At 51.0% G+C, this 24,506-nt stretch overlaps 1 protein-coding gene across 4 annotated transcripts in view; it reads right to left on the bottom strand.

The window, feature by feature from the left end:
- prpf3 (PRP3 pre-mRNA processing factor 3 homolog (yeast)) overlaps nucleotides 1–24,272 on the bottom strand; it is a 36,454-nt gene extending 12,182 nt beyond the window's left edge. For 2 of the 4 annotated variants that reach the window (XM_072281992.1, XM_072281984.1), the window contains exons 1-13: nucleotides 19,928–23,529; nucleotides 15,325–15,477; nucleotides 13,206–13,336; nucleotides 12,830–12,970; nucleotides 11,994–12,077; nucleotides 11,191–11,411; nucleotides 9,328–9,637; nucleotides 7,840–8,006; nucleotides 6,539–6,621; nucleotides 5,660–5,803; nucleotides 5,477–5,576; nucleotides 2,128–2,241; nucleotides 1,481–1,599 (exon numbers count right to left, since the gene is read on the bottom strand). In XM_072281992.1, coding sequence (XP_072138093.1) covers nucleotides 1,481–1,599; nucleotides 2,128–2,241; nucleotides 5,477–5,576; nucleotides 5,660–5,803; nucleotides 6,539–6,621; nucleotides 7,840–8,006; nucleotides 9,328–9,637; nucleotides 11,191–11,411; nucleotides 11,994–12,077; nucleotides 12,830–12,970; nucleotides 13,206–13,336; nucleotides 15,325–15,477; nucleotides 19,928–19,943 — 1,783 coding nt within the window. In that variant the 5' untranslated portion in view covers nucleotides 19,944–23,529. Of the gene's footprint in view, nucleotides 1–1,480; nucleotides 1,600–2,127; nucleotides 2,242–5,476; nucleotides 5,577–5,659; nucleotides 5,804–6,538; nucleotides 6,622–7,839; nucleotides 8,007–9,327; nucleotides 9,638–11,190; nucleotides 11,412–11,993; nucleotides 12,078–12,829; nucleotides 12,971–13,205; nucleotides 13,337–15,324; nucleotides 15,478–19,927; nucleotides 23,530–23,580; nucleotides 23,673–24,175 lie in introns of those variants that run through there. The other 2 variants (XM_072282007.1, XM_072281999.1) reach the window with 2 other exon arrangements.
- Between the last annotated feature and the right edge of the window lie 234 nt (nucleotides 24,273–24,506).

The following is a 24,506-nucleotide window of genomic DNA, read 5'->3' on the forward strand; positions in this document are numbered from 1 at the left end:
CTCCCAGGTGGCACGTGTTGGCGACTTTCTTCCTCCAGAGGGGCCGCTGTCTTCACAAAGATATGCAGCTACCACTGGCGGGCGTCAGCCGTGCTGCTTTGCAGAGGCTGCCCGGCTTCTATCAGGACCTACTGAGAGTCTGGAACATGGTTGCCTCAGGCCGGGAATCCCCTCCTCTGGCAGAGGGCAGAGTCCTGGCCGACCCTTGCCCTGTCTCAACGGATGTCAGTGCGGTTCAGGTGTGTGGAACGACTCGGGCTGAGCTGCTCGTCGGGCCCAGGCCCCACAGCCTTGCCCAGGAGCTGAATCCACACAACTTGAGCCGTCTTTCATCGACACCCACAATCCCATTCAGGGATGCAGGCAGGAGGTACCTTTATGGGCTGCTGCTCCACATCCTCCACTTCCTAGCATTTGTCCACCATCCCGACACGCCATGGCGGTCGGTCTTTCCACCTGGAGGTGAGGGGGGTCCCCAATGGAAGTCCCTCTACAAGGGAGTCCTTCCCATGCACCTTGGGGATCTCGGCTGGAGGGTGCTGCATAAAGCGGTGCCCTGCAATAAGTTCTTTAGTTTGTACACGGATCTCCCAGCCGCGTGTCACTCCTGCAGGCTGGAGGAGACCGTGTACCATATGTACGTGGAGTGTGTGAGGCTGCAGCCCCCTTTCGCGTATTTGCGTGGGCTGCTTCTCGTCTTCTGGTTGCAGTTCAGTCCCACCCTATTCATAAATGGTCATTCAGTAAGGAGGGGGGCACAGAGGGATGAGGATGTCCTTGTCAACTTGCACCTGGGGCTGGCAAAAATTGCCATCCGTGGCTCCTGGAAAAGGGTGGTAGGAGGTTCTCCCCGTGCAGACTGCCTGGCTATGTTTAGGGGGTATGTTCGTGCCCGGGTGAACATTGAAAAGGAATATGCACAGTCCACGGCGACCATAGAGGTGTTCCGGGACCGTTGGGCTCCGCGGGGTGTAAATGCCATCATTGATGAGGATGGAAATATATTGGTTTAACATGTATTGGGTCTGTTTGTAGTGTAGTAAATGTGTTAGTCACTGGTTTTGTACATATTGTATAGCACCGACATTTGTAATAAAGAATTTGTCTAAAAAAATTAAAAATAAATAAATAAATAAATAAAGGGGTCAGACATGGGAGTGAAACTCCCTCTACACTGTCCCATCACACACTCCCGGGGTCAGACACAGAGTGACTCCTTCTACACTGTCCCATCACACACTCCTGGGGTCAGACATGGAGTGAAACTCCCTCTACACTGTCCCATCACACACTCCCGGGGTCAGACATGGAGTGAAACCCCCCTCTACACTGTCCCATCACAAGGCTGCTAAGACCCTGCTTCTCACTTCATCATTATGAAACTGGGGCCACCGGGCAGCGAGTTTCTGCTGAGATGGAGAACCCCAAGTTCAGCTTTGCCTAAGTTACGACGGCGAGAAGGGACAGGATGACTGCTCACCTCCCTCCACCACCACCACGTTGACATCCTTGTGCAGGACTACCGTCCCCGTGAGGTACAGCTGTGCTGCATTCGTCTCGACTTTGAACTTCTTGGCAGAGTTGCTCAGGTTTCGGATCCTGCGAGAGAGAGGGATCTGTCAGTCCACCTGCAGGGAAGAGGCTCAGCACAAGAATAGTCCCCCGACCAACTCTCCCACCCTTCCTCCTCACAATGGGCTGCTTTATCAACCCTCAGACCGATAGGGGTATCACGCTGTGGGAGGGGCAATGCCGAGGGAGGTCCATCCTGAGGGAGGGACAGTATGACTGCAGGTCGCACTATGGGAGGAGTGACCTGGGGGTGGGGGGAGCCTGCACCATGAGCAGAAGCCCACTGTCCCACTACACATTCCTGGGGTTGGACCAGAGGAAGCTTCCTTTGCACCATCCCAGGGGCACACACCGTGGGAGGGGTGACCGGGTTGGGGGGTCCTCCCACACTGTGGGAAGTACGTTTGTTTGGGGGGGGGGGGCACCATGGGACAGGCGGCCACACAGTTTAACCCTGAACTCTGCTATCAAGTGATGCTGCTGGAGAAAAGCCGAGTGGCGGGAGGCTGCTTATGACAGGGCCGCTCGAAGCGCGAGACGGGCACGTGGACTCACCGGTAGACGGCGATGTGGGCCCCCTGGGACAGGTCCTCCTTCAGTTTCTTCATCTTCTTCTCGCGTCGCTGGTCTGCTGTCAGTTTCCGGGCGCTGTTGGCATCCTGGTGAGCCCTGGCGAGGAGCAGTCATTTAGGGCCCTTCCTGGCACCTGTACCCTCCCTTTCCGCGGTGACCCTGGGTCACTGAACCCCAACGTGCCTCTGTCAGGCAAGACTGCCCTTCTCCTTGCACCTCCAAAGCCACCAGCAAATAAAAGGGGGTGGGGTGGTACAGTAGCGTAACACTGTCACAGCGCCAGTGACCTGGGTTCGATTCCGCCAATGAATACAATACAGGGGCTTCGACCCACTTTAACCCTTCCGTCCTACATAGCCCTCCATTTTTCTATCATAAGGAGGTTCAAACTTCTCCCTGTGACCGTGTGGGAGCTGCAGCCTCCTCCCACAATCCAGAGACGTATCGATTTGTAGGTTAATTGGTCACATGGGTGTAACTGGACGGCGCAGGCTCGTCGGTCTGTTACCGTGCTGTATCAGTAAATGGTCATACAAATTAAATCTCGCCTCCGCAAATGATCCCCAGCACCCAAGAAGTTCATGACGGAGTATTCTGTCCCGAATAGAGGGGTGGGGAGGGGCAACACTGGATTCCCTGTTGGGACATGACGCAGGGCAAATGATTGAGGTGTCGAGGGGGAAGCACTTTCAGACCATGACCCATGATGGTTCACAAAACTACTCCTTTCACTTCTTTTACAGCCTTTATTGTCTTTCGAGTGTGGCTCTGCTACTGTTGGAGCCTGTGACCTCCATTTCGATGATGTGCACTCGAGTGATCCCCTCTCTCGGCGGTGAGTGAGAACCTCAGGGAAGTGACGCGATAGATTGCAACATCGAAGCAGCAAGCTATTGGTCTCCCACTCTAATCTGTTGCAGGAACAACCTGACAGCCTGTCTGAGATACCAGAGTGTTGAGATGGACTCTAATCAAGGTCTCTCTCTTTAGGGAGCTTTGCTATTGCTTGCATGGGGGGGGGGGGGGGAGGGCTTTTGCTGGTGCAGGAGGTGGGGGGGGGGCAAGGAAGAGGGTTGATGGTTTTCCTGCTGCTTGTGGGTGGGAGAGGACTTTGGGGTTCTGACATTTCTGTCATTCATTCTTTAGGGATTTTTCTGTTTCGTGGATGTCTGTGAAGAATAAGAATTTCAGGTTGTATATTGTATTAATTTTTTGATATTAAATTGAATGGGGTGAAAAAAATTAGACATGATTGAATGCAAGGGAAGATTTGATGGGCTGAATGTCCTGATTCTGCTCCTATATCTTCCGGTCACAATCTAAAAGAATTTCACAAGAGCTCCATTATTGGAGCAACAAAGAAACTTCTTGGAACGTGTAAAGGTTGACCCCCATGTCCTCAGCAGCCCCACACACTCCCACACATATACACCACCCTCATGAGTCCGACAGTAATTTCATTGAGGAAATGCTGGTTCAATTCAGCCCCTCCAGGTCCTTCTGCCCCCCCGGCCCGTTCTGACCAGTGTTTGGCCCTCCACTCATAGTCCCATCTGAGTGCCCTTCAGACGTTGTAAACAATGGGCCGGTTCCATTGTACCTCTCTCTGCAACTGGGCCCTTTACTTCCCCAGCAGGACACCAGTCCGTGCGGATCAGCAATCCTCCCTGCTGCCAACCAACACCGGTGCACCTCAAGGATGTGTGCTTAGCCCATTGCTCTATTCTCTCTACACTCACAACTGAGTGGCTGGGCACAGCTCAAACGGGGCCTGTAAATTCGCCACCGACACCGGCAGAGCCTCAGGTGGCGACGAGGTGGTGTGCGGGAGTGAGACAGGTCAGCTGGTTGAGTGGTGTCACAGCAACTACCTCGCACTCAATGTCAGCAAGGCCAAGGAACTGATTATGGACTTCAAGGAGGGGAGGTCAGGTCACCCACCCATCCTTTTTGAGGGATCAGTGGTGGAAAGGGTGAAAAGCTTCATGTTCCAGTGTCAGCAACCCAGACGTTGTAGACTCAGTCACCTCCATCACAGGCACGAGCTTCGCAGCATCAAGTACATCCCCGAAAGGGGATTCCTCAAGAACGCAGCATCCAGGATTCCGAACCCACACCAGCCAGGACACGGTCTCGTCTCATTGCTACCATCAGGCAAGAGGTACAGGAGCGTGAAGACCCACACTTAACCCTTCTGCTTCTTCCCCTCCATCAGATTTCTGAATGGTCCATGAACACATGAACCCTGTCAGTCAGGGAGGTCTGTTAAGTGTGTCAAGGGGACAAGTGGTTTAGTGTGCTGTGTCGTTCATCTCTTGGTTACCCACTCTCAGAGGTTCTATTTATTTTTCTATTACTTCTGGATACACCACGGTAACAGGTCCTTCAGCCCATAATGCTGTGCCGAACCAAATAAGTTAGCTATCACATGGCCAACGGAACGAATCCCTTATCTCTACACAATACACAACCCACCCAGCCAACACACTTTTCGTCCCTCTTCCCTCCGGGAGAAGGCTCAGGAGCTTGAAGACTCGTACAGCCAGATTTGGGAACAGCTTCTTTCCAACTGTGATAAGACTGCTGAACGGATCCTGACCCGGATCTGGGCCGTAACCTCCAAATATCCAGACCTGCCTCTCGGTTTTTTTGCACTACCTTACTTTCCATTTTTCTATTTTCTATTTACGATTTATAATTTAAATTTTTAATATTTACTATCGATTTGTAATCCAGGGAGCGGGAAGTGCAGAATCAAATATCACTATGATGATTGTACACTCTAGTATCAATTGTTTGGCGACAGAAGTATAAAGTACGATATCCCTAACCTTCCCAACCTCAATTGTGCGCCTAACTCTTAAAACTCTCTAACGTATCTGCCTTTACCACTTCAGACAGTGCATTCCAGGCACCCACCACTCTGCGTCAAAAAACTGCTCCTCATGTCTCCTTTGAACCTGACCCCTCTCACCTTAAATGCATGCTCTCTGGTATTAGACATTTCAACACTGGGAAAAGTCTGTCTACTCTATTTATGAAGCTATTTTAGATCGCCTCCTCAGCCTCTGCCGCTCCAGAGAACAACCCAACTGTGTCCAGCCTTTCGTTATAGCAAATGCCCTCTAATCCAGGCAGCGTCTGGTGAACATCGTCTGCACCCTCATTTTTATCAATTGCACCATACTGCTGCTGCAAGACAAATTTCACGATGACAAACTCTATTCCGATTCTGAAGGTTGGCCTGCTCCCAACCCGACCACCCCACCTCAACCTCTCCCCACCCCACTCTGGGAACCCTCCCAAAGAACCCCTGCCCATCCACACTTACTTCAGCCTCTTGGCCATCTGGGCCCTGACATGCGCCTCGACCTTGGTGGGGTCCTGCACAGCCTCTGTACCGAGTACTCGCATCAGGTTGGAGATTCGCACTGCGGGCAGAGAGAGGAGAGAGGTGAGGGGCTGAGGTGGGCAACAGCGGGGAGGGGAGGATGGAGACGAGGTTTCTCCTTACCCTTCGGCTCGGGAGGAGGTACCAGCCCCAATCGGATCTTCTCCTGTAGCTCCTTCAGCCCCTCCCTCCGGGTCTGCCGCCGTAATTTCTTCTGCTCCTTCTTGGTCAGGTAGACCCCAAGGGTTACAGGCTTGTCGGTGTCGACTGTGTGAGAGAAACGAGAGCGCGTCGGTCAGCACATTGCAGCAGCAGGCCGCTCGGCTTCCTGATACTACCCCCCCAACGCCAGTAACGGAATCATTCCACGTAGAGGCAGGCCTCATACCACTCACTTTACATCAAACATACTTACTAATGCCTCCATGTTGCCATTAACTCCCTCACCCACACACCAGGGAGCAATTTACTTCATTTTTTATATATTCAGAGACATGCCTTTCTGGCCCAACAACGTGCACCCCATATTCAACCCTAGACTAATCATGGGACAGCTTTGGACTGTGGGGGGGGGGGGGGGGGGCGGGACGGAGCACCCGGAGGAAACCCAGCCATTCACGGGAAGGACGTACAAACTCCTTGCCTATCAACCTTTGCTTTAAGTACACCCAATGACTTGGCCTCCACAGCCATCTGTGGCAATGAATTCCACAGAATAACCAACATCTAGTTAAAGAAAGTTTTCCTCATCTCCGTCCTAAATGCACGTCCCTCTTTTCTGAGGCTGTACCCCGGTTCTAGGCTCTCCCACTATAGGAAACATCCTGTCCACATCCATTCTGTCAAGGCCTTTCAATATTCGGTACGTTTCAATGAGATCTCCTGTCCCATTCTTCTTAGCTCCAGTGAGTACAGGCCTAGACTGATCAAATGCTCCTCCCTGTCATTCGAGGCACTGCCCCGATGGGGTATACGCACGCACACCTCGTTCCCCACACGTACCTGGAGGGCTGATCTGGGTCGGATGCTCCACGAGGTTAGTGATTCCATGAAAGGTGTGTTCGCTGGCCAAGTTCTCTGCAGTCCTGGGTGGAGGCAGACACAAATACACTTAGACATCATGCAGTGAGATGGAACAATGTCAGCTTTCATAACGAGAGGACTAGCATATAAAAGCCAGGATGCAATGCTGAGGCTTTAGAAGGCATTGTCAGACTACATTTGGAGCATCATGAGCAGCTTTGTGCCCCTTATCTAAGGAAGATGTACTGGCACTGGTGAGCATCCAGAAGAGGTTCACCAAGAATGATCCTGGAAATGAAAGGGTTAACTTTTGAGGTGCGTTTGAGGGCTCTTGGGGCTTAGAAGAGTGAGAAAGATCTCAATGAAACTTACAGAACACGGCAAGGTCTAAATAGAGTGGATGTGGAGATGCTTCCAATAGTGGAGTTTAGGACTAGAGGGCACAGCCTCAGAATACAAGAATGTCCCTTTAGAATCAAGATGAGGGTGGTGAATCTGTGGAATTCATTGCCATAGATGGCCATGGAGGCCAAGTCATTGGGTCTAACACAGGCCGACTGCCACAAGCTGAAGATGGAACCCCAGGGCCTCATTATGTTCTCCCACATGTCAACTGGGGCCGGCTAAGAAAAAGAGACTTGGGAGAGCTAGATACACATAGACTAAGTGTAACACATCCCATGTCAGACACCCATCAGAAAATCAGGCTAGCAGGGACTAGTTGGGCCAAAGGGCCTATTTCCGTGCCTAGAGCTGTATAAATGACATTTGTTGTGGAGGTATTAGTAGTGATCTTCCAAAAATCACTAGATTCTGGAACAGTTCCAACAGGGGGAGAACCTAGGACCAGAGGGCACAAACTCAGAACAGAAGAATGTCCCTTTAGAACAGAGATGAGAAGGAAATTCTTTCGCCAGAGAGTGGCAAATCTGTGGAGGCCAGGTCACGGGCATATTACAAGTGGAGGTTGATAGGTTCTTGATTAGTAATGGTGTCAGAGGTTACGGGGAGATGGCAGGAGAATGGAGTTGGGAGAGATGATAAATCAGCCGTGATGGAATGGTGGAACAGACTCGATGGGCCAAACAGCCTAATTCTGCTCCTATGTCTTATTGTTTTATGAACATTGTGTAAGAAAGGATTAGTTTCGCTGGGCGTTGAAATATAGTTCAACTAGTTCTGCACAACATTGGCGGAATACTGCTTATGTTTTAAACAGAAAGAGGTCATGAGCTGGCGCCGAGCAGTTGAAGATTCAGCCTGTGTGGAGAGAGCCTTACAGTTCAACACCACTGTGGATGATGTACGAGTCCCACCACTCGATCTCCGGCACGTCGCCTTCCCTCAGCTCCTTCTTGGGGGCGATCAGGGCCAGCTTGGTCGACGCCTGGATCCCTGTCTTCTTGGCTGCCTGGGCGATCTCGGTCTGTAGTTTCTCCAGCTGAGCCTGTGGAGAGATGGGAAAGGTGAGATGGTTCCAGGGTCTTGGTGTCAGACCCACCCCCACCACTCCTCCCACCATACCCCTACCAAGGCTCACAAACTGAAACACCGCAGATGCCTAAAGTCTGAGAATGTCAGGGGCACCCGGTGGGTCAGGCAGGGGTGTGGCGAGAGAGCAAGCGCGAGGTGGGGTGGCGAGAAAGAGCGCACGCAAACTGGAGGGGGACAGTGTGCACGAAATAGGGGGGGTGCAGACGGTTTGGGAGGGCAAGTGAGGTCAAGGACACGAATTCAGGGTTCAGGTCAAGGGTCCTGAACTCAGACAAAAGACAGCAATTGCATTTTGGGAATTTAAACCAGGACAGGCCTGACACAGTGAATAGGAAAGGCTTAGAGGGTTATGGCCAAGCACTCGTGGGGAGTGTTAATAGAACAAAGAGACCCAATCTACAACATTCAGGTATATGGCTCCTTGAGATTGGTGGAGACGGCATTAACCCGCATCACGATAAGCTGTGTAGCGAGACCACATGTTGAGTATTGCCTGTAGTCAACATTGGCACTGCTTCGTAACTCCAGTGACTCAGTTTAACACTCAGATTTACCCTCATGGTTTCCTGAGCTGTTTTAGAACTAAGATTGATTCAGCATGGAAGTGGCCCTTCAGCCCAACTGCTCCATGCTGACCAAGGTATCCCCACCTGAGCTAGCCCCATTTCCCTTTTAACCTTTCCCTAGCTATGTACAGTACCTGTCCAAGCACCTTTTAAAGGTAACTGTACCCATCTCTACCACTTCCTCTGACAGCTCATATCACATCCCTGCCACTCTCTGGGTGGAAAAAGCTGTCATCCAGGTCCCCTTTAAATTTCTCCCCTCTCACCTAGAACGTTTGCCTTGCAGTCTTAGACTCCCCTTTCCTGGGGTAAAAGACTAACCGATCACCTTATCTTGGCCCCTCATGATTTTATAAATCCAAAATCACCCCCTCAACCGCCTTCGCTCCAGAGAAAACAGTCCCAGCCCATCCAGTCTCTCCTTAAAACTCAAACTCTCCAGTCCCGGTAACATCTTTGCAAATAGCTTTTGTACGCTTTCCAGCTTAATGTATCACCCGCGTTCCAGAGACACGTTCACACGTGTGCCAACATGCCCATGTGTAAGTGGCACACGTCACAATGTTACAGCCCACAAGCACATGCTAATAACACATTAACAGCCATGTGCTTGAGATAAGCTACATGTTAACAACACATGATACAGGACAGAACCACACGTGTGCTGGGACTGAGCCGGCAGAGCTCACTCCCTGTGCCCAGCACTACCTTTGTCCGTATCCGCTGGGCGATCTTCTCGAACTTGCCCCTCTCATGGAACCGGAAGAGCCTCTTCTGCCGCTGGGCGGGCACCATGGCCACACGGGGATCGTAGAAGTTGTTGGACTCCAGGTCGTCGGAAGGCTTCTCCTTCAGCAGTAGCTGTTTGAACTGCTCCCGCTTCACCGCCCGGATGTTGGCCTTCAACGTGGGCATGCGGTGCGTCAGCTCCACCTCCTTGCCCGTGGCGTCCACCGTCCGGCCCTGGTCATCCAGGATCAGCGGCGTCGGCTTCAGGTGCTCCTTCGACTCCACCTTCCTGTCGGGAGCAGGAGAAGAAGAGGCATGTTCAACCAGGGCACCTCACACATTGCCCTACCCTACCCACCCACATTGTGCGTGTGCATCTCTCTGCCCTGTACACACACACGCACACGTGTACTCGAGTGTGTGTATATGCCAGCACGTCTCTCCTGAGCGTAGGGGGTGCGTGTCCTGAGTAAAGAAGTGTTTGTACCTGGGTCTTTGCTGAGTGCGTGCGCAGACGGGTTTTCTCCCGTGTCCCAGTAACACCACGAGTCGGTGGGTGAATTGGTGTACGAGGTGAGGGAGGGAAATTGTGGAGTGAGCATCCGGATTTGATGTCTCGATGGAGGTCAGGAGGATGAGGGACAGGGAAACTCGCTGAATACTGGAAGGCCAGGAGAGAGCACCCATGGAGAGGCAGGATCTGAGAGCACAACCTCAGAATAAAGGGCGCCCCTCTAGGACTGAGATGAAGAGGTATTTCTTCAGCCAGGAGGTGGGGAATCTGTGGGATTTGACACCATAGGAGACTGCGGAGGCCAAATCACAGAGTAACAGAGCACAGAAACAGTCCCTTCAGCCCATCTGGTCCATGCTGGCTTGGTCCCATCTACCTGTGCCCAGACAATATCTCTCTCCCTCTCATCCACGTACACACAATTGAACCCACAACCAATTCTGCTCACAGCTTGTTCCACACTCACACCATCCTGAGCGAGGAGGGTCCTCCTCAGAGTCTTGTCATGTGTTTCACCCTTAACCTATGACCTCCAGTTCTAGTCTCACAGAGCCTGAGAGGGAAAAGCCGGGAAGCACTCACCCCATCTTTACCTCTCATAATTATGTATACCTCAGTAAGATCTCCCCTCGTTCTCCTGCGGAGGGGGAATCAAGTCTGAGGGCACTGGCTGTATTTAGGGCAGAGATTCGCAGGTTCTTGACTGGTAAGGTGTTGGGAAGGGGGAGGTTAAAGGTAGCAATAAACCAGACAGGATTAAGGGGCAGATTGGCCAAAGGGCCTGATTCTGTTCCATTTGGGCCAGGGTTGGTGAGTCGTGCACCTGCTATGTTGGCGCCAGAAAAGTGGCCGCTGCCCCCAGAACATCTTCGCATCCTGTTGGTCGTTGACATAAACAACGAATTTCACATACAGCGATGTACATGTGACAAATAAAGCTCATCTACTTCAATCTCTCGTGCTGGGACGGTGGATATCGGGCCCCAGGGTGGGGAGAGGCAGACCCGTGGACGGTGGTGAGTGGGTCAAGGGTCAGAGGTACTCACGGAGGATGGGGACGGTGGTGAGTGGGTCAAGGGTCAGAGGTACTCACGGAGGACGGGGACGGTGGTGAGTGGGTCAAGGGTCAGAGGTACTCACGGAGGACGGGGACGGTGGTGAGTGGGTCAAGGGTCAGAGGTACTCACGGAGGACGGGGACGGTGGTGAGTGGGTCAAGGGTCAGAGGTACTCACGGAGGACGGGGACGGTGGTGAGTGGGTCAAGGGTCAGAGGTACTCACGGAGGACGGGGACGGTGGTGAGTGGGTCAAGGGTCAGAGGTACTCACGGAGGGGCGATGCCCATGGCGTGCAGGTTGGCCAGTCCCACCAGGTTGGTGCTCTGCAGCAGGCCGGGCTTCAGCGAGAGCTGCGTCTGGATGCGTGCCTGCAGTTCCGCCGCCTTCTTCGCCTTCTCGATGGCGTCGTTCATGAACGAGGCAGCCTGGGACGGCTGAATAGTCTGCCCCATTGGGGGGAGGTCGGCCGAGAGGGCTGGAGCCGAGACCCGCTGGCAGAGAGACGTTACCCAGATCAGACCACATGGTACAACTCCAAGCACCTCACCCCCCCGCCACATCCCCTCGGGGAGACAGTCCCAGCACCCCAGAGATCCTCCCCCATCTGCACTTCAGGGAGACACCAGAACACCTAAAAGACCTCCTTCTCTCTAAACCCCCCCTCCAATTCAGGAAGACATTTCCTCCACCTCAGGGAGACAGTCCCAGAACCCACGGGACTTCATGACTCCACCCAACTCAGGGAGACGGACGCAGCACCCACGGGACCTTCCAATGCATCATATTTTCAGGGGGACAGTCCCAGGACCCAGGGCCCCAAACCCCACCACAAAGAGGCAGTCACATGCACCCAAAGGATCCTGGCCAAATTCAGGGAGGCTATGTCGCAGCACCCAATGACCCTGTCACCCACCCCATCACCTCGGGCAGTATGTGGCCCAGCACACAAGGGCACTCTCCCCAACACCTGCCCCCATTTCAGGGAGACTAAATCCCAGCAGCCACCAGGCCGATGACAACCAAGGGTGTTCCAAGCAGCCCCCAAGGGCCACAAGGAGGGTCAGCAGCCCTACCTGAGGAAAGGAGGGAGTAATCAGACTCAGCTGCCTCTTCCGCTCCTCAATCTGTTTCGTTGCAGCTTCCATCATCTGCTTGATCTGTAAACAACAAACAGGAACAGTCAGTGACAGGAGACACCACAATCAACCAGTGGAAGATCAGATAGGAATACGCCCGAGGCAAAATCAAGCCAGACTCAGAGTGACGCTCCCTTTACACCATCCCATCACACACTTCCGTGGAAAGACACAGAGTAAAGCTTCCTCTACACCGTCCCATCACATGTTCCTGGGTCAGACAGGAGGTGAAACTCCTCTACGCTCTCCCATCACTAACTCCCAAGGTCAGACATGAGGAGAAGCTCCCTCCACATTGTCCCATCACATAGTCCTGGGGTCAAATATGAGATGAAGCTCTAGACGTTGGAGATGCAAAAAGCTAAAAGTTTAATTTTAGGTTATTTTCTTTCTTAGCAGACAAACTCATTTCCAGCAAACTTCCTGAGGGGCGTTTGAGTAGACTGGACTGTTTGCTGTGGTGCAAGATGAAGTAGACTCTGTGGACTGTTTGCTGTGGTGCAAGATGAAGTAGACTCTGTGGACTATTTGCTGTGGTGCAAGATGAAGTAGACTCTGTGGACTGTTTGCTTTGGCGCACCAAATCAGATGTTATGGACTGTTTGCTTTTAAGCGCTGTTAAGTTCTCAATGGATTGTATGCTGTGCTGTGTTATGTTAGTAGAATTATTTGATCAGCAGTCTGAGTTGTACAACTGCCCATCAGCTGTGTTTCCCACTGTGCACCGTGTCCATCCCAAGAGGAGGAATGTTCTGGAGTTAAGAAGGTCCTACCTGAATCTTTGTGAGCATCCCAGGGCTCTCAGTGGGGGGACCTGGGATGATTTCGTTCTCCTCCACCTCCTCGAACCTCGGGATCCGTTTCCTCTTGGCCGACAATTCCCGGGTGACTTCCGAGTCTTCGCCGAAGACTTCCTGCCAGCAGCAGCGAGATGGGTGAGCCGAAGTTACGCCCCACACAAGAACCCGCATTCGCACAGTGCCTGAAAAATCCCACACACTACACAGCGGCACACACCAGCTAATCCAACCAACCAAAAGCTCGGTTAATTAGGTCAACTTTAAGGAGAATTGTAAAGGAACAGCGGTCAGAAATAATCAGGACAAACCGCAGAGGGTGAAAGGAGAGCGCCAGGCGTGGACAACTGACCTTCAGTTCCCGCTTCCTGTGTTTCTCGCTGCTGGATTTGGAGTGCCTGGAGTTACGGCCTTCCTCCACTGCCTCGAACAGCTTGTCCACGAACCGCACTGTTGAATCATCCAGGAACGGCTTCAGGTGCTCTGTGGGGACAGCAGAGGGGGAACGGCAAGGTAGGGGGGGGAGACAGGGGTGAGGTGAGGGGGAGGTGGGGGCCCAAGGTGGGGGAGGGAGAGAGGGTGAGTTAGGGGGGAGGGAGGGAGGGCGAGGCAGAGGAGTAAGGGTGGGCGAGACAGTGGGGAGGTCAGCCTCATAAAATAAAACCAACAGCCCTCCATCCATCGATCTTCGCCTGATAATCCACCCTATACCAGACTCTGCCCAACTCAAGTCGCCATGGTAACAGTGTTACTGGGTGTAAATGAAATCATTTTGGGAGGAGGACAGTCTCGGTGCTGAGAGTTCCAGCTCAATCCCGTCCTATGGCTGTACCTGTGTGGATTTCACCTGCCCGTCTGCCAATCTCATGACATTCTCCTGCAAGAACAGCCTGAGCTGTTGCAGTCACCCTGTCTCAGGAAATGAGAATGTGGGGGTGGTGTAAGCAGAAGTGAAGGTGATGGCTACAGTTCCCCTGATCTCCCCCCAACCTGGGGGCATCAAAATAGTGCAACAGTTCCAGAGATTCCAGGTTCTACATCTGTGTTGGTGAGCATACTTGATTGTGAACGAGCATGCAGGCGCACGTCTGTGGAGTTTGCACGTTTCCCCTCTGATCGAAGGCAGAGTGCAGTCTAACAGATTGTCTCAGTCGTTTTTCTTGTGATCGCAATTCGCCGCTGGACATTGGTAATGTGAAATGGTTTCCTGGTGGGACCGACGGTCGGGGAGCTGCGTGACCTCAGTCATAGCGAGGACTAGGCCTCAAGCCTCAGTGTTGCCTGTTTGCAGCCGCCCAGGAGAAGTGTGCTGGAGTTGGGACGGTGTCCATGCTGCTGGCAGAAGACAAGCGGTGTTGTGTTCAACTGCTGCAACATTCATTGGCTCAGGGACTTGGACTGTATTTTTGTGTGACTGTATGCTTACTGCTACCTTATACATGCCATATGTGCTTTGTGCTGTGTATGACTATTGGTACTGTGTTTTGTACCTTGACCCCAGAGGAACACGGGTTTGCCCTGAGTGCTCTGGCTTCCTCCCACATCCTCATGATGTGTGGGGTCGATGTGTTAATTGCCCACTGTAAACTATACCCAAACAGGAATTGATGAGAACATGGGAGATGCAAGTAAAACAATCAATCAGCAGGAAATAGGCATCAATTCAATGACAGAGGCCGGAAAACCCTCAGAAGGTCGGGCAGCATCTGTGGGGAGAGAAGCCACCCGCTGGCAAAGGGATTGCTCAGTGTACTGACGGGCTGAAGGGCCCCTGCCCATATGGAACAAGATTGTACAAAGCACACGAACGTCGGAGGAACTCAGCAGGTCCGGCAGCATCGATAAACAGTCGACACTCCAGGCCAACATCCTTCAGCAACACCTCGAGTTGACCTTTCCCTTGCCCACGATGCTCAAGAGGTTGAAGATAGAGTACATCTGAAGATGGTGCCAGATTCCATCCACAGGAATGTCTGTGGTGAACACAAGCCTCGTCCCACCCTGTTTGAGGGTCATTTTCACTGGAGTGGCGGAGGGAAGACCTGATAGAGGTTTATAAAGTGAGAGGCAGAGACAAGGGAGATGTGTGCAGCTTGTTTTTCTTTACATAGTGTGGGGTGGGAGGAATGCACTGCCAGAGTGGTTATGTGGGCAGATACAATAGAAGCATTTAAGAGGCTATTAGATACCCAGGAATGGTGGCATATGGATTAGACTGAATTATAAAATGTCTATTTATTTAGATATTCAGCAAGGTAACGGGGCCTCCTCACCATGTCAACAATTAACCTACTAACCAGGATGTCATTGGGCTGTGGAAGGGAACCAGAGCGCCCAGGGAGAACATACAAAATCCTTACAAACAGCACAAGAAATGAACCCCAGTTGCTGGTGTCACAGACTGCCCCACTCCACGTTCCCTGTGCCTGTCAGCCCACCCTGGAGGTTATCCCTCGCCGCAGCCCTCTTACCCACGGTTTTCTTCTTGTCCATCCCCTTGCCTACGCAGTTGAGGGCAGCAGTCACCACCGTCTGCTCCGAGAAGCCCAGCACCCTCTTCACGGTCTTCTCCACCCATGGCTTCAGCTCATCCAGATCCCGCTTGGTCAGTGAGAGCGACATCTCTGCCCAGGGAAAGGAAACAGGCAACATGAGTAATCATTCAAACTATTCAGGGTGGATGACAAAATCAGAATATCACTGCATGTCAAAAGGGCAATGTTACGATAATCATCAGAGATTTCAATATGCAGGTAGATTGGGAGAATCAGGTTGGAGCTGGATCCCAAGACAGAGTATTTGTAGGATGCCTAGGAGATGGCTTTTTAGAGCAGCCTGTGGTAGAGCCCACTAGGGGATCAGCTACTCTGGACTGGGGATTGTGCAATGAACCAGAATTGGTAAAGGAACCCTAGGGGTCAGTAATAATAATATGATAGGATTCATCCTGCAATTCGAAAAAAGTCATCAGGTGTATTAGTGTTACAGTGGAGTAAGGGGAATTACAGAGGCATGAGAGAGGAGCCAGACAAAATTAATTGGAAGGGAACACTAGCAAGGATGATGGTAGAGCAGCAATGGCTAGATTCTGGGAGCAAATCGGAAGGCACAGGATAGATACATCCCAAAGAAGAGGTAGTCTAAATGCAGGATGACACAACTATGGCTGAAAAGAGAACTCAAAACCAACATAACAGCCAAAGAGAGGGCATATAATAGAGAAACAAATTAGTGGATTGGGAAGCTTTTAAAAACCAACAGAAGGGAACTTAAAAAGTCATACAGAGGAAAAGATTCAATATGAAGCTAGGCTAGCCAATAATATTAAACAGGACACCCAAAGTTTCTTCAAGACACAAAATGTAAAAGACCATAAGACAAAGGAGCAGAAATCGGCCATTCGGCCCATCGAGTCTGCTCTGCCATTTTGCATGAGCTGATCCATTCTCCCATTTAGCCCCACTCCCCAGCATTCTCACCATAACCTTTGATGCCCTGGCTACTCAGATACCTATCAATCTCTGCCTTAAATACACCCAGTGACTTGGCCTCCACTGCCGCCCGTGGCAACAAATTCCACAGATTCACCACCCTCTGGCTAAAAAAATGTCTTCGCATCTCTGTTCTCAATGGGCACCCTTCAAACCTTAAGTCATGCCCTCTCGTACTAGACTCCCCCATCATGGGAAACAACTTTGCCAGATCCACTCTGTCCGTGCCTTTCAACATTAAAAATGTTTCTATGAGATCCTCCCTCATTCTTCTAAACTCCAAGGAATACAGTCCAAGAGCAGACAAACATTCCTCATATGTTAACCCTCTCATTCCTGGAATCATTCTAGTGAATCTTCTCTGAACCCTCTCCAACGTCAGCACATCCTTTCTTAAATAAGACGACCAAAACTGCCCACAGTACTCCAAGTGAGGTCTCACCAGTGCCTTATAGAGCCTCAACATAACAGCCCTGCTCCTATACTCTATACCTCTAGAAATGAATGCCAACATTGCATTCGCCTTCTTCACCACCGACTCAACCTGGAGGTTAACCTTAAGGGTATCCTGCACGAGGACTCCCAAGTCCCGTTGTATCTCAGAACTTTGAATTCTCTCCCCATTTAAATAATAGTCAGCCCGTTTATTTCTTCTGCCAAAGTGCATAACCATACACCTTCCAACATTGTATTTCATTTGCCACTTCTTTGCCCATTCTCCCAATCTATCCAAGTCTCTCTGCAGACTCTCTGTTTCCTCAGCACTACCAGCCCCTCCACCTATCTTTGTATCATCAGCAAACTTAGCCACAAAGCCATCTATTCCATAATCCAAATCATTGATGTACAATGTAAAAAGAAGCAGCCCCAACACGGACCCCTGTGGAACACCACTGGTAACTGGCAGCCAACCAGAATGGGATCCCTTTATTCCCACTCTCTGTTTCCTGCCGATCAGCCAACGCTCTATCCACGTATGTAACTTTCCCGTAATTTCATGGGCTCTTATCTTAAGTAGCCTCATGTGTGGCACCTTGTCAAAGGTCTTCTGAAAATCCAAATATACAATATCCACTGCATCTCCCTTGTCTAGCCTACTTGTAATTTCCTCAAAAAGAGAGGCAAGAGTAGATATTGGACTACTGGAAAAGTATGCTGAAGTAGTAATAACGGGAGACAAGGAAATGGCGGACAAACTGAATAAGTGTTTTGTATCAGTCTTCACTGTGGAAGACACCAGCAGTATGCCATAAGTTCAAGAGTGTCAGGAGGCAGAAGTGAGTGAAGATGTCATTACTAGGGGAGGTGCTTGGGAAACTGAAAGCCTGAAGGTAGCTCAGTCACCCAGACTGGATGGTGTACACCCCAGGATTCTCAAAGAGGTGGCTGATAAGATTGTGGAGGCATTAATAATGGTCTTTCAAGAATCGATAGATTCTGGCATGGTTCTAGAGGACTGAAAAACTGTAAGTATCACTCCACTCTTCAAGGAGGGAGAAAGGCAGAAGAAAGGAAATGGTGGGCCAGTTAGCCTGACCTCACCGGTTGGGAAAATGCTGGAGTCAATTGGTGGATTGACCAATTGACTCAATCAAGTACCTGAGTAGCCAGGGTATCAAAGGTTATGGTGAGAAGGCAGGGGAGTGGGACTAAATGGGAGAATGGATCAGCTCATGCAAAATGGCAGAGCAGACTCGATGGGGTACTTGGAACCACATGATAAAATAGGCAAAAGTCAGCATGGTTTCCTTCAGGGAAATATCTTGCCCGACAAATCTGTTGGAATTCTCTGACAAAGGAGAATTGGTGGATATTGTATATTTGGATTTTCACAAGGCCTTTGACAAGGTGCCACACGTGAGGCTGCTTGACAAGTTATGAGCCCATGGTATTACAGGAAAGATGCTAGCACAGACAGAGCACTGGTTGATTGACAGGATGCAAAGAGTGGGAGTAAAGGGAGTCTTTCCTGGCTGGCTGCTGGTGACCTGCGGTGTTCCACTGCTTCCTTTTATGTTATATGTCAATGATCTGGATTATGGACGTGTTGATGAAGCAGAGAGGCTACAGAAAGACTTAAGTCAGGTTAGGAGAATGGACAAAGAAGTGGCAGGTGGAATACAGTGTGGGGAAGTGCACGATCATGCACTTCGGTAGAAGAAATAAAAGCTTAGACTGTTTTCTAAACGGAGAGGAAATTCAAAACTCTGAGGTGCAAAGGGACTTGGGAGTCATAGAAACATGGAAAATAGGTGCAGAAGTAGGCCGTTCAGCCCTTCGAGCCTGCACCGCCATTCAGTATGATCATGGCTGATCATCCAACTCAGAACCCTGTACCTGCCTTCTCTCCATACCCCCGATCTCTTTAGCCACAAGAGCCATATCTAACTCCCTCACAGAACTCCGAGTCTTTGTGCAGGATTCCCTAAGAGTTAATTTGCAGGTTGAGTCGGAGGTGAGGAAGGCAAATGTAATGTTAGCATTTGCTTTGAGAGGACTAGAATATAAAAGCAAGGATGTACTGGTGAGGCTTTATAAGGCACTGGTGAGGGGTCACTTGGGAGTATTGTCAGCAGTTCTGGAACCCCTATCTAAGGAAGGAATTTCTTTAGTCAGAATGGTGAATCTGTGGAATTCTTTGCCACAGGCAGCTGTGGAGGCCAAGTCTTTATGTATATTTAAGGCAGAGGTTGATAAATTCTTGATTGGTCAGGGCATGACGGGATACAGAGAGAAAGCAGGAGATTGGGGTTGAGGAGTAACTGGATCAGCCATGATTGAATGGTGGAGCAGACTCGATGGGCCAAATGGCCTACTTCTGCTCCTATATCTTAAGGTCTTTAATGTGAAATTTGTTTTGTGGCAGCAGTACAATGCAATATATAATTTTGAAAAAAGATAAATTACAAAAATAAATATGTATTATATTTAAAAAATCAATTAAGTAAATTACGCAAGTAGCGCAAAGGGAGCCAAAAAATAGTGAGGTGGTGTTGATGGGTTCATTGTCCATTCGGAAATCTGATGGCGGAGGGGAAGAAGCTGTTCCTGAATCGCTGAGTGTGTGTCTGTGTGGTGAAAAAGCACAACAGCGCCTCTTTTACTTCAGCTGGCTGAAGAAGTTTGGCACGAGTCCCCAAATCCTCAGGACTTTTACAGGGGCACCATCGAGAGCATCCTGTCTGCGTCATCGCCTATACTACCCTCAATCACAGGGCCCAGTGCATCTGCGGACGTGAACTCTCCTCTATTCCGGACATTTACAGCAGCAGGTGCGTAAAAAAGGCCCTGGAGGCCATCACCCAGGACATCAGGAACTCCAGTCACCCCAACCACAAACTGCTTCAACTGCTACCAGCCGGCAAACGGTATCGCAGTGTTAAGGGCTCCGAGACAGCTTCTTTCACCAGCACAACTAATTTATTAATACACATTAATCTGATTGTACACACATGTATACAAAACAATCGCAAATACAATCAGTGTTTGTGCAATATCCTCCCACGTTTCCCTTCCTTATTGCTTGTATGTAGCAACGGAGACACAACATAAAGATTTTTACTCCCTTGGAGATAAATAATACCATTATAATTATCCATGCTCCGTGATGGTAGCAATGAGAAGACAGCATGTCCTGGGTGATGGGGATCCTTAAAGACGGGTGCTGACTTTCTGAAGCATCACATTTTGAAGGTGTCCTCGATGTGGCGGAGGCCAGTGCCCGTGATGGAGCTGGCCGAGTTGACAGCTTTCTCCAATCCTTTGCAGTGGCCCTCCCCCCCACCCCCGTACCAGACAGTTAGAATACGGGGCAGATTGAGTTCAGTGGCCCATCGTTGTTTGGCGGAGGGGGAGGATGTTACAGCTGGAGTACTGTTTATAGTTCTGGTCAGCCCGCTCTAGGAAGGACACTATTCCATTGGTGAGATTCACCGGGACGCAGCCTGCATCGGAGGGTTTCTGCGGTGAGGATGGGGTTATTTTCTGTTGTGGCTGAACAACCAGGCACACTGGAGTATGTCCACAGTGTGACTGACCAGATGGAGGACACCACAACACAGCAGGATCCCAGAATCATCCCTCATCCAGAGGGCAGTGCTTACATCAGTTGTTTAACTCCGCTGCCCACGGTTTCGAGTCAGGCTGTGGGGGGGGGGGGGGTTGGCCGTGGGGCTAGAAACCCCACCCCATAAAAACCCAGAGCTACAGAAACGCCAACAGGAGCTCTAAATAGCTCATCCTTGGCAGAGGCTCCACCTCGAAAGACCAAAAGCCTGGTCCCGGACAGAGGACTCTGGTGAGCTGCTGTTGGCAGTCTATGTCCCAGTAGGTGCAACCCCCGAAAGAACACCAGGGGTTTGAGGCTCAATATTGAGACGCCTCCTGAAATTGGTTCATTAACAACAGTGAAATCCTGCACATTGTTCATCCCGATCGATTCATCGCACAATGCACTGAGGACCATAACGGAACCCAGAACAAAGCAACAGCCACAGAGTGCAGTGCAGGTAAACAATGCGATAGTTCTGACAAAGCGATCGGAGGAAAGCACAGGGGACGTCAGAGGGAAGTTCTTTATACAGAGAGTGGGGGGTGCGTGGAGCATGCTGCCAGGGGTCGCAGTACACACACTAGGGGCATTTAGGACACATGAAAGAGAAATGGAGGGTGCGGGGTGGGGAAGGGTTAGGTTAATCTTTGAGGAGTTTAATCTTAAAGGTCGGCATAACATCGTGGGCCAAAGGGCCTTTGCTGTGCTGTGGTTTTCTATGTTCCAATAAGGTGCAAGATCATAATGAGGTAGGTTGTGAAGCCAACAGACCTTCTTATCGTACTAGGGAACCATTCAAGTGTCTGATAACAGCGGAGCAGAAGCCGTCCTTCAGCCTGGTGGTACGTGCTTTCAGGTTTTGATGTCGTCTGCCTGATGGGAGAGGGGAGACGAGAGACAAGAGAATCCCCAGGGTGGGTGGGGTTCTTGATTCTGCTGGCCGCTGTACTGAGGCGGTGAGAAGTGTGTACAGAGAGGAGGCTGGTTCCTGTGACGTGCTGCGCTGCGTCCACAACCCTCTGCAGATTCTTGCAGCACGGTCAGGGCAGCCGCCGTACCAAACTGTGAGGCATCCGGACAGGATTCTGTCTGCGGTGCGTTGACTAACATTGGTGCAGGCTGACAGTGATGTACCAAACTTCTTTAGCCTACTGAGGAAGTAGAGGCATTGGTGAGCTCTCTGGGCAGCGGTGCCTATGTATCTGGACCAGGACCAGCTGCCGGTGATGTGTACGGTGGGTCAGCACAGTGTATACATGAGAAGGACCACACAGAACCCTGCTTGCTGCAACGTGTCAATATGGCACATCTGTCCTGGTCATCAATACCCTCCGATACCAATCCCAATTTCTTCTCTTTACCCTGTCACCCTCTACTGGGGCATCGGCTGCCAACAGCAGCTCAGAGTCCTCCGTCCTGGGCCAGACTTTCAAATTGTCCCCGGGAGTAGCCCGTCTTCAAACATCCTTCCTCTCCCAGGGATCAGGTTGATCGGTTTGTGAAGCTCTGGGCTTTTATGGGATGGGCTTGCCACCGTCCATGGCAGAGTTAAAAACTCAATTTACTCCTTATAAAATATGAGCGCTCCCCCCTACAACTACATCTTTGTGAACTGCCCCGGCCCACCATTTGGTCGTGTTGGCTCTTAATGCCAATGACAGACCCACTGTCCGTTTCGATCTACGTTGATAAATAAATGAATGAAATCTGAGTTCTAAGACAGATTTCCACCATGCACTGAAATTTAAAAAGAATTCCTACTCAAAGCTCCAAACCTTTTACCTAAAGCCTATCGCCTCTGGTCAGAATCTGCTGCTGAGAACTGATTTCTTGCTATTCCTCTCCCCTTCTGCAAGGATAACATCCCTGAACTCTCCAGGGCAGGCTATGCTCCAGTGAATCTCCTCTGCACCCTCAAGTAGAACAGTGTCCTTCCAGATTGCTAAACGTTCCTCCAGCTGTGACATCATCGATGTTTTACGACGTGTGGCCATAACCTCCCTGTACTTATATTCACTGTCTCAGCCAACAACAGACCTCACATCACCCGCAGAGTTTCAGTCTGCATCACTGCCTGCTCTGATGGCTCTGGTGCACAGGACTGCAAGAGGCTGTTCAACCATGGGCACAGCACTCCTCTCAACATCTTCATAACGTGGTTCCTCCACCACCCAATACAAGCCTTCTCATTATAACCATCCGGGGCGAGGTACAGGAGCCTGAAGGACAGGCTCAATGATTCAAGAACAGCTTCTTCCCCTCCACCATCAGATTTCCTTTAGAACGGAGACGAGGAGGAGCTTCCTTAGCCAGAGGTGGTGAATCTGTGGAATTCGTTGCCAAGCATGGCTTTGAAGCCGAGTCATTGGTATATTTAAAGCAGAGGTCGATAGGTTCTTGATTAGTAAAGGTGTCAAAAGTTACAGGGGGAAGGCAGGAGAATGGGGTTGAGAGGGATAATAAATCAGCCACGATGGACCAGATGGAGCAGAACTGGTGGGCTGAGAGGCCTAATTATTCTATCTCTTAGGGTCTTATGGTCTATTTCTAAATGGTTCACGAACCCATGAAAACGACCTCACTAATCCTTCCTTTGCATTCCTTATTTACTTTTAATATTTACAGTAACTTTTGCATTTTTGTACTGTACTGCAACCATGAAACAACTTTCACATCAGCAAGTCTATGATAATAAACCTGATTGTTTTCTACAATCTACAGTTTATACAGTTCTTTTAATGCATTCTAGAAAGGCTGAGCAGAAATAATTTCTCTACCAGTCACCCTTAATATCCTACAGATTTCAAATCAAACCACCTCATAGCTTTCTTAAAAATTCAGGAAAAATAAATGTCAGGAAAAGTGAGGGAACAACGGGGCTTTACATTCAGACGCAGCGAATCTGAAATTGAAATAAAGTTCTGGAAATATTCAAACTCAAGAGACTCTGGAGATGCTGGAAGTCCAGAGTAACACAGACAAAATGCCGGAGGAACGCAGCAGCATCTACGGAAGGAAATAAACCATCAATGGAGACCATTTCACCAGATACAATGCTACTCTCTCTGATCCACCGGGTGCTTCTAGATTTATTTCAACGTCCCCTCATTGCATGAAGCTAAAACACACATAATAATCCCTGGGGTAAGAAAAGGTTCCATCACTTTCTCTTCTCATATTATCACCTGTAGCTCCAGTGCCTGCTTCTCCTTGACGTTCCTGGCTTTTGCACCTACCCGACCTGTGCGGCTGGCAGGGGGCAGCGCAATCAGGGTGTCTGTCCAGGAAGAGGGGCAAATAAGAGGAGGGTGATAATGGTTGAAAGGGGGACTAGGGGTGGTGGAAGGGAGAGATGGAGTAGGGAGGTGAGGGCAGGGATGAGGTGGAGGAGTTGGGAGGGAGTAGGGTGGAGGACGAAGGGGGAATGCAGGGGGAAGGTGTGGAGGAGGGGAGGTGGGATGAGGAGGGAGGGGAGGTGAGGGGATTGAGGAAGGGAAGGTGGGGTGAAACAGTGAGGGAAGGTATATGGGGGCGGAAGGGAAGAGGCTCCCAGGACCAGGCCAGGCCTCCAACCCAGGAGCCGTACAGTGGGACCCTCCCTCCGCCGAGGCCCAGCACGGGGCCAACGGACCCGGAGCCAAGGCCTCGGGCCCGGGGCCACGGCCCCACTTCCCACCCTCTATTCTCCCGTCCCGCTGTCCAACCCGATCCCTCTCATCTCTTCCGACCGTCCCGTCCCTCGCATCCGGCCTGACCGCGTCCCCCAAGGTCCCTCCTCACCCGCCGCTGCTCCGTAGTCCTCCCGCCGCCGGAAGTTAGTGTCGCCGCCTCAGTCGTCCCCGCGTCGCCGGAAGTCAGCGTCACCGCCTCAGCCGTCCCCCGTCGTCGGAAGTCAGTGTCACCGCCTCAGCCGTCCCCCACACTGGAAGTCGTGGGCCGCCCGTTCGGTCTGTCCTGAGACCCGGGCGGATGCAGATGTCCGTTCCTCCCCACAGAGGCTGGCCGACCCGTTGGGTCTTTCCTCTCCCTCCTCCTCTTCCATTTGCCAGCCGGTCGCAGCGTGTTTTACGAACTTCCAAATCAAGGGGAATGCTGGTAGTCCGCACCTGTG

This window comes from Mobula birostris, chromosome 2, assembly GCF_030028105.1.
Source record: "Mobula birostris isolate sMobBir1 chromosome 2, sMobBir1.hap1, whole genome shotgun sequence".
Lineage (NCBI taxonomy): Eukaryota > Metazoa > Chordata > Chondrichthyes > Myliobatiformes > Myliobatidae > Mobula > Mobula birostris.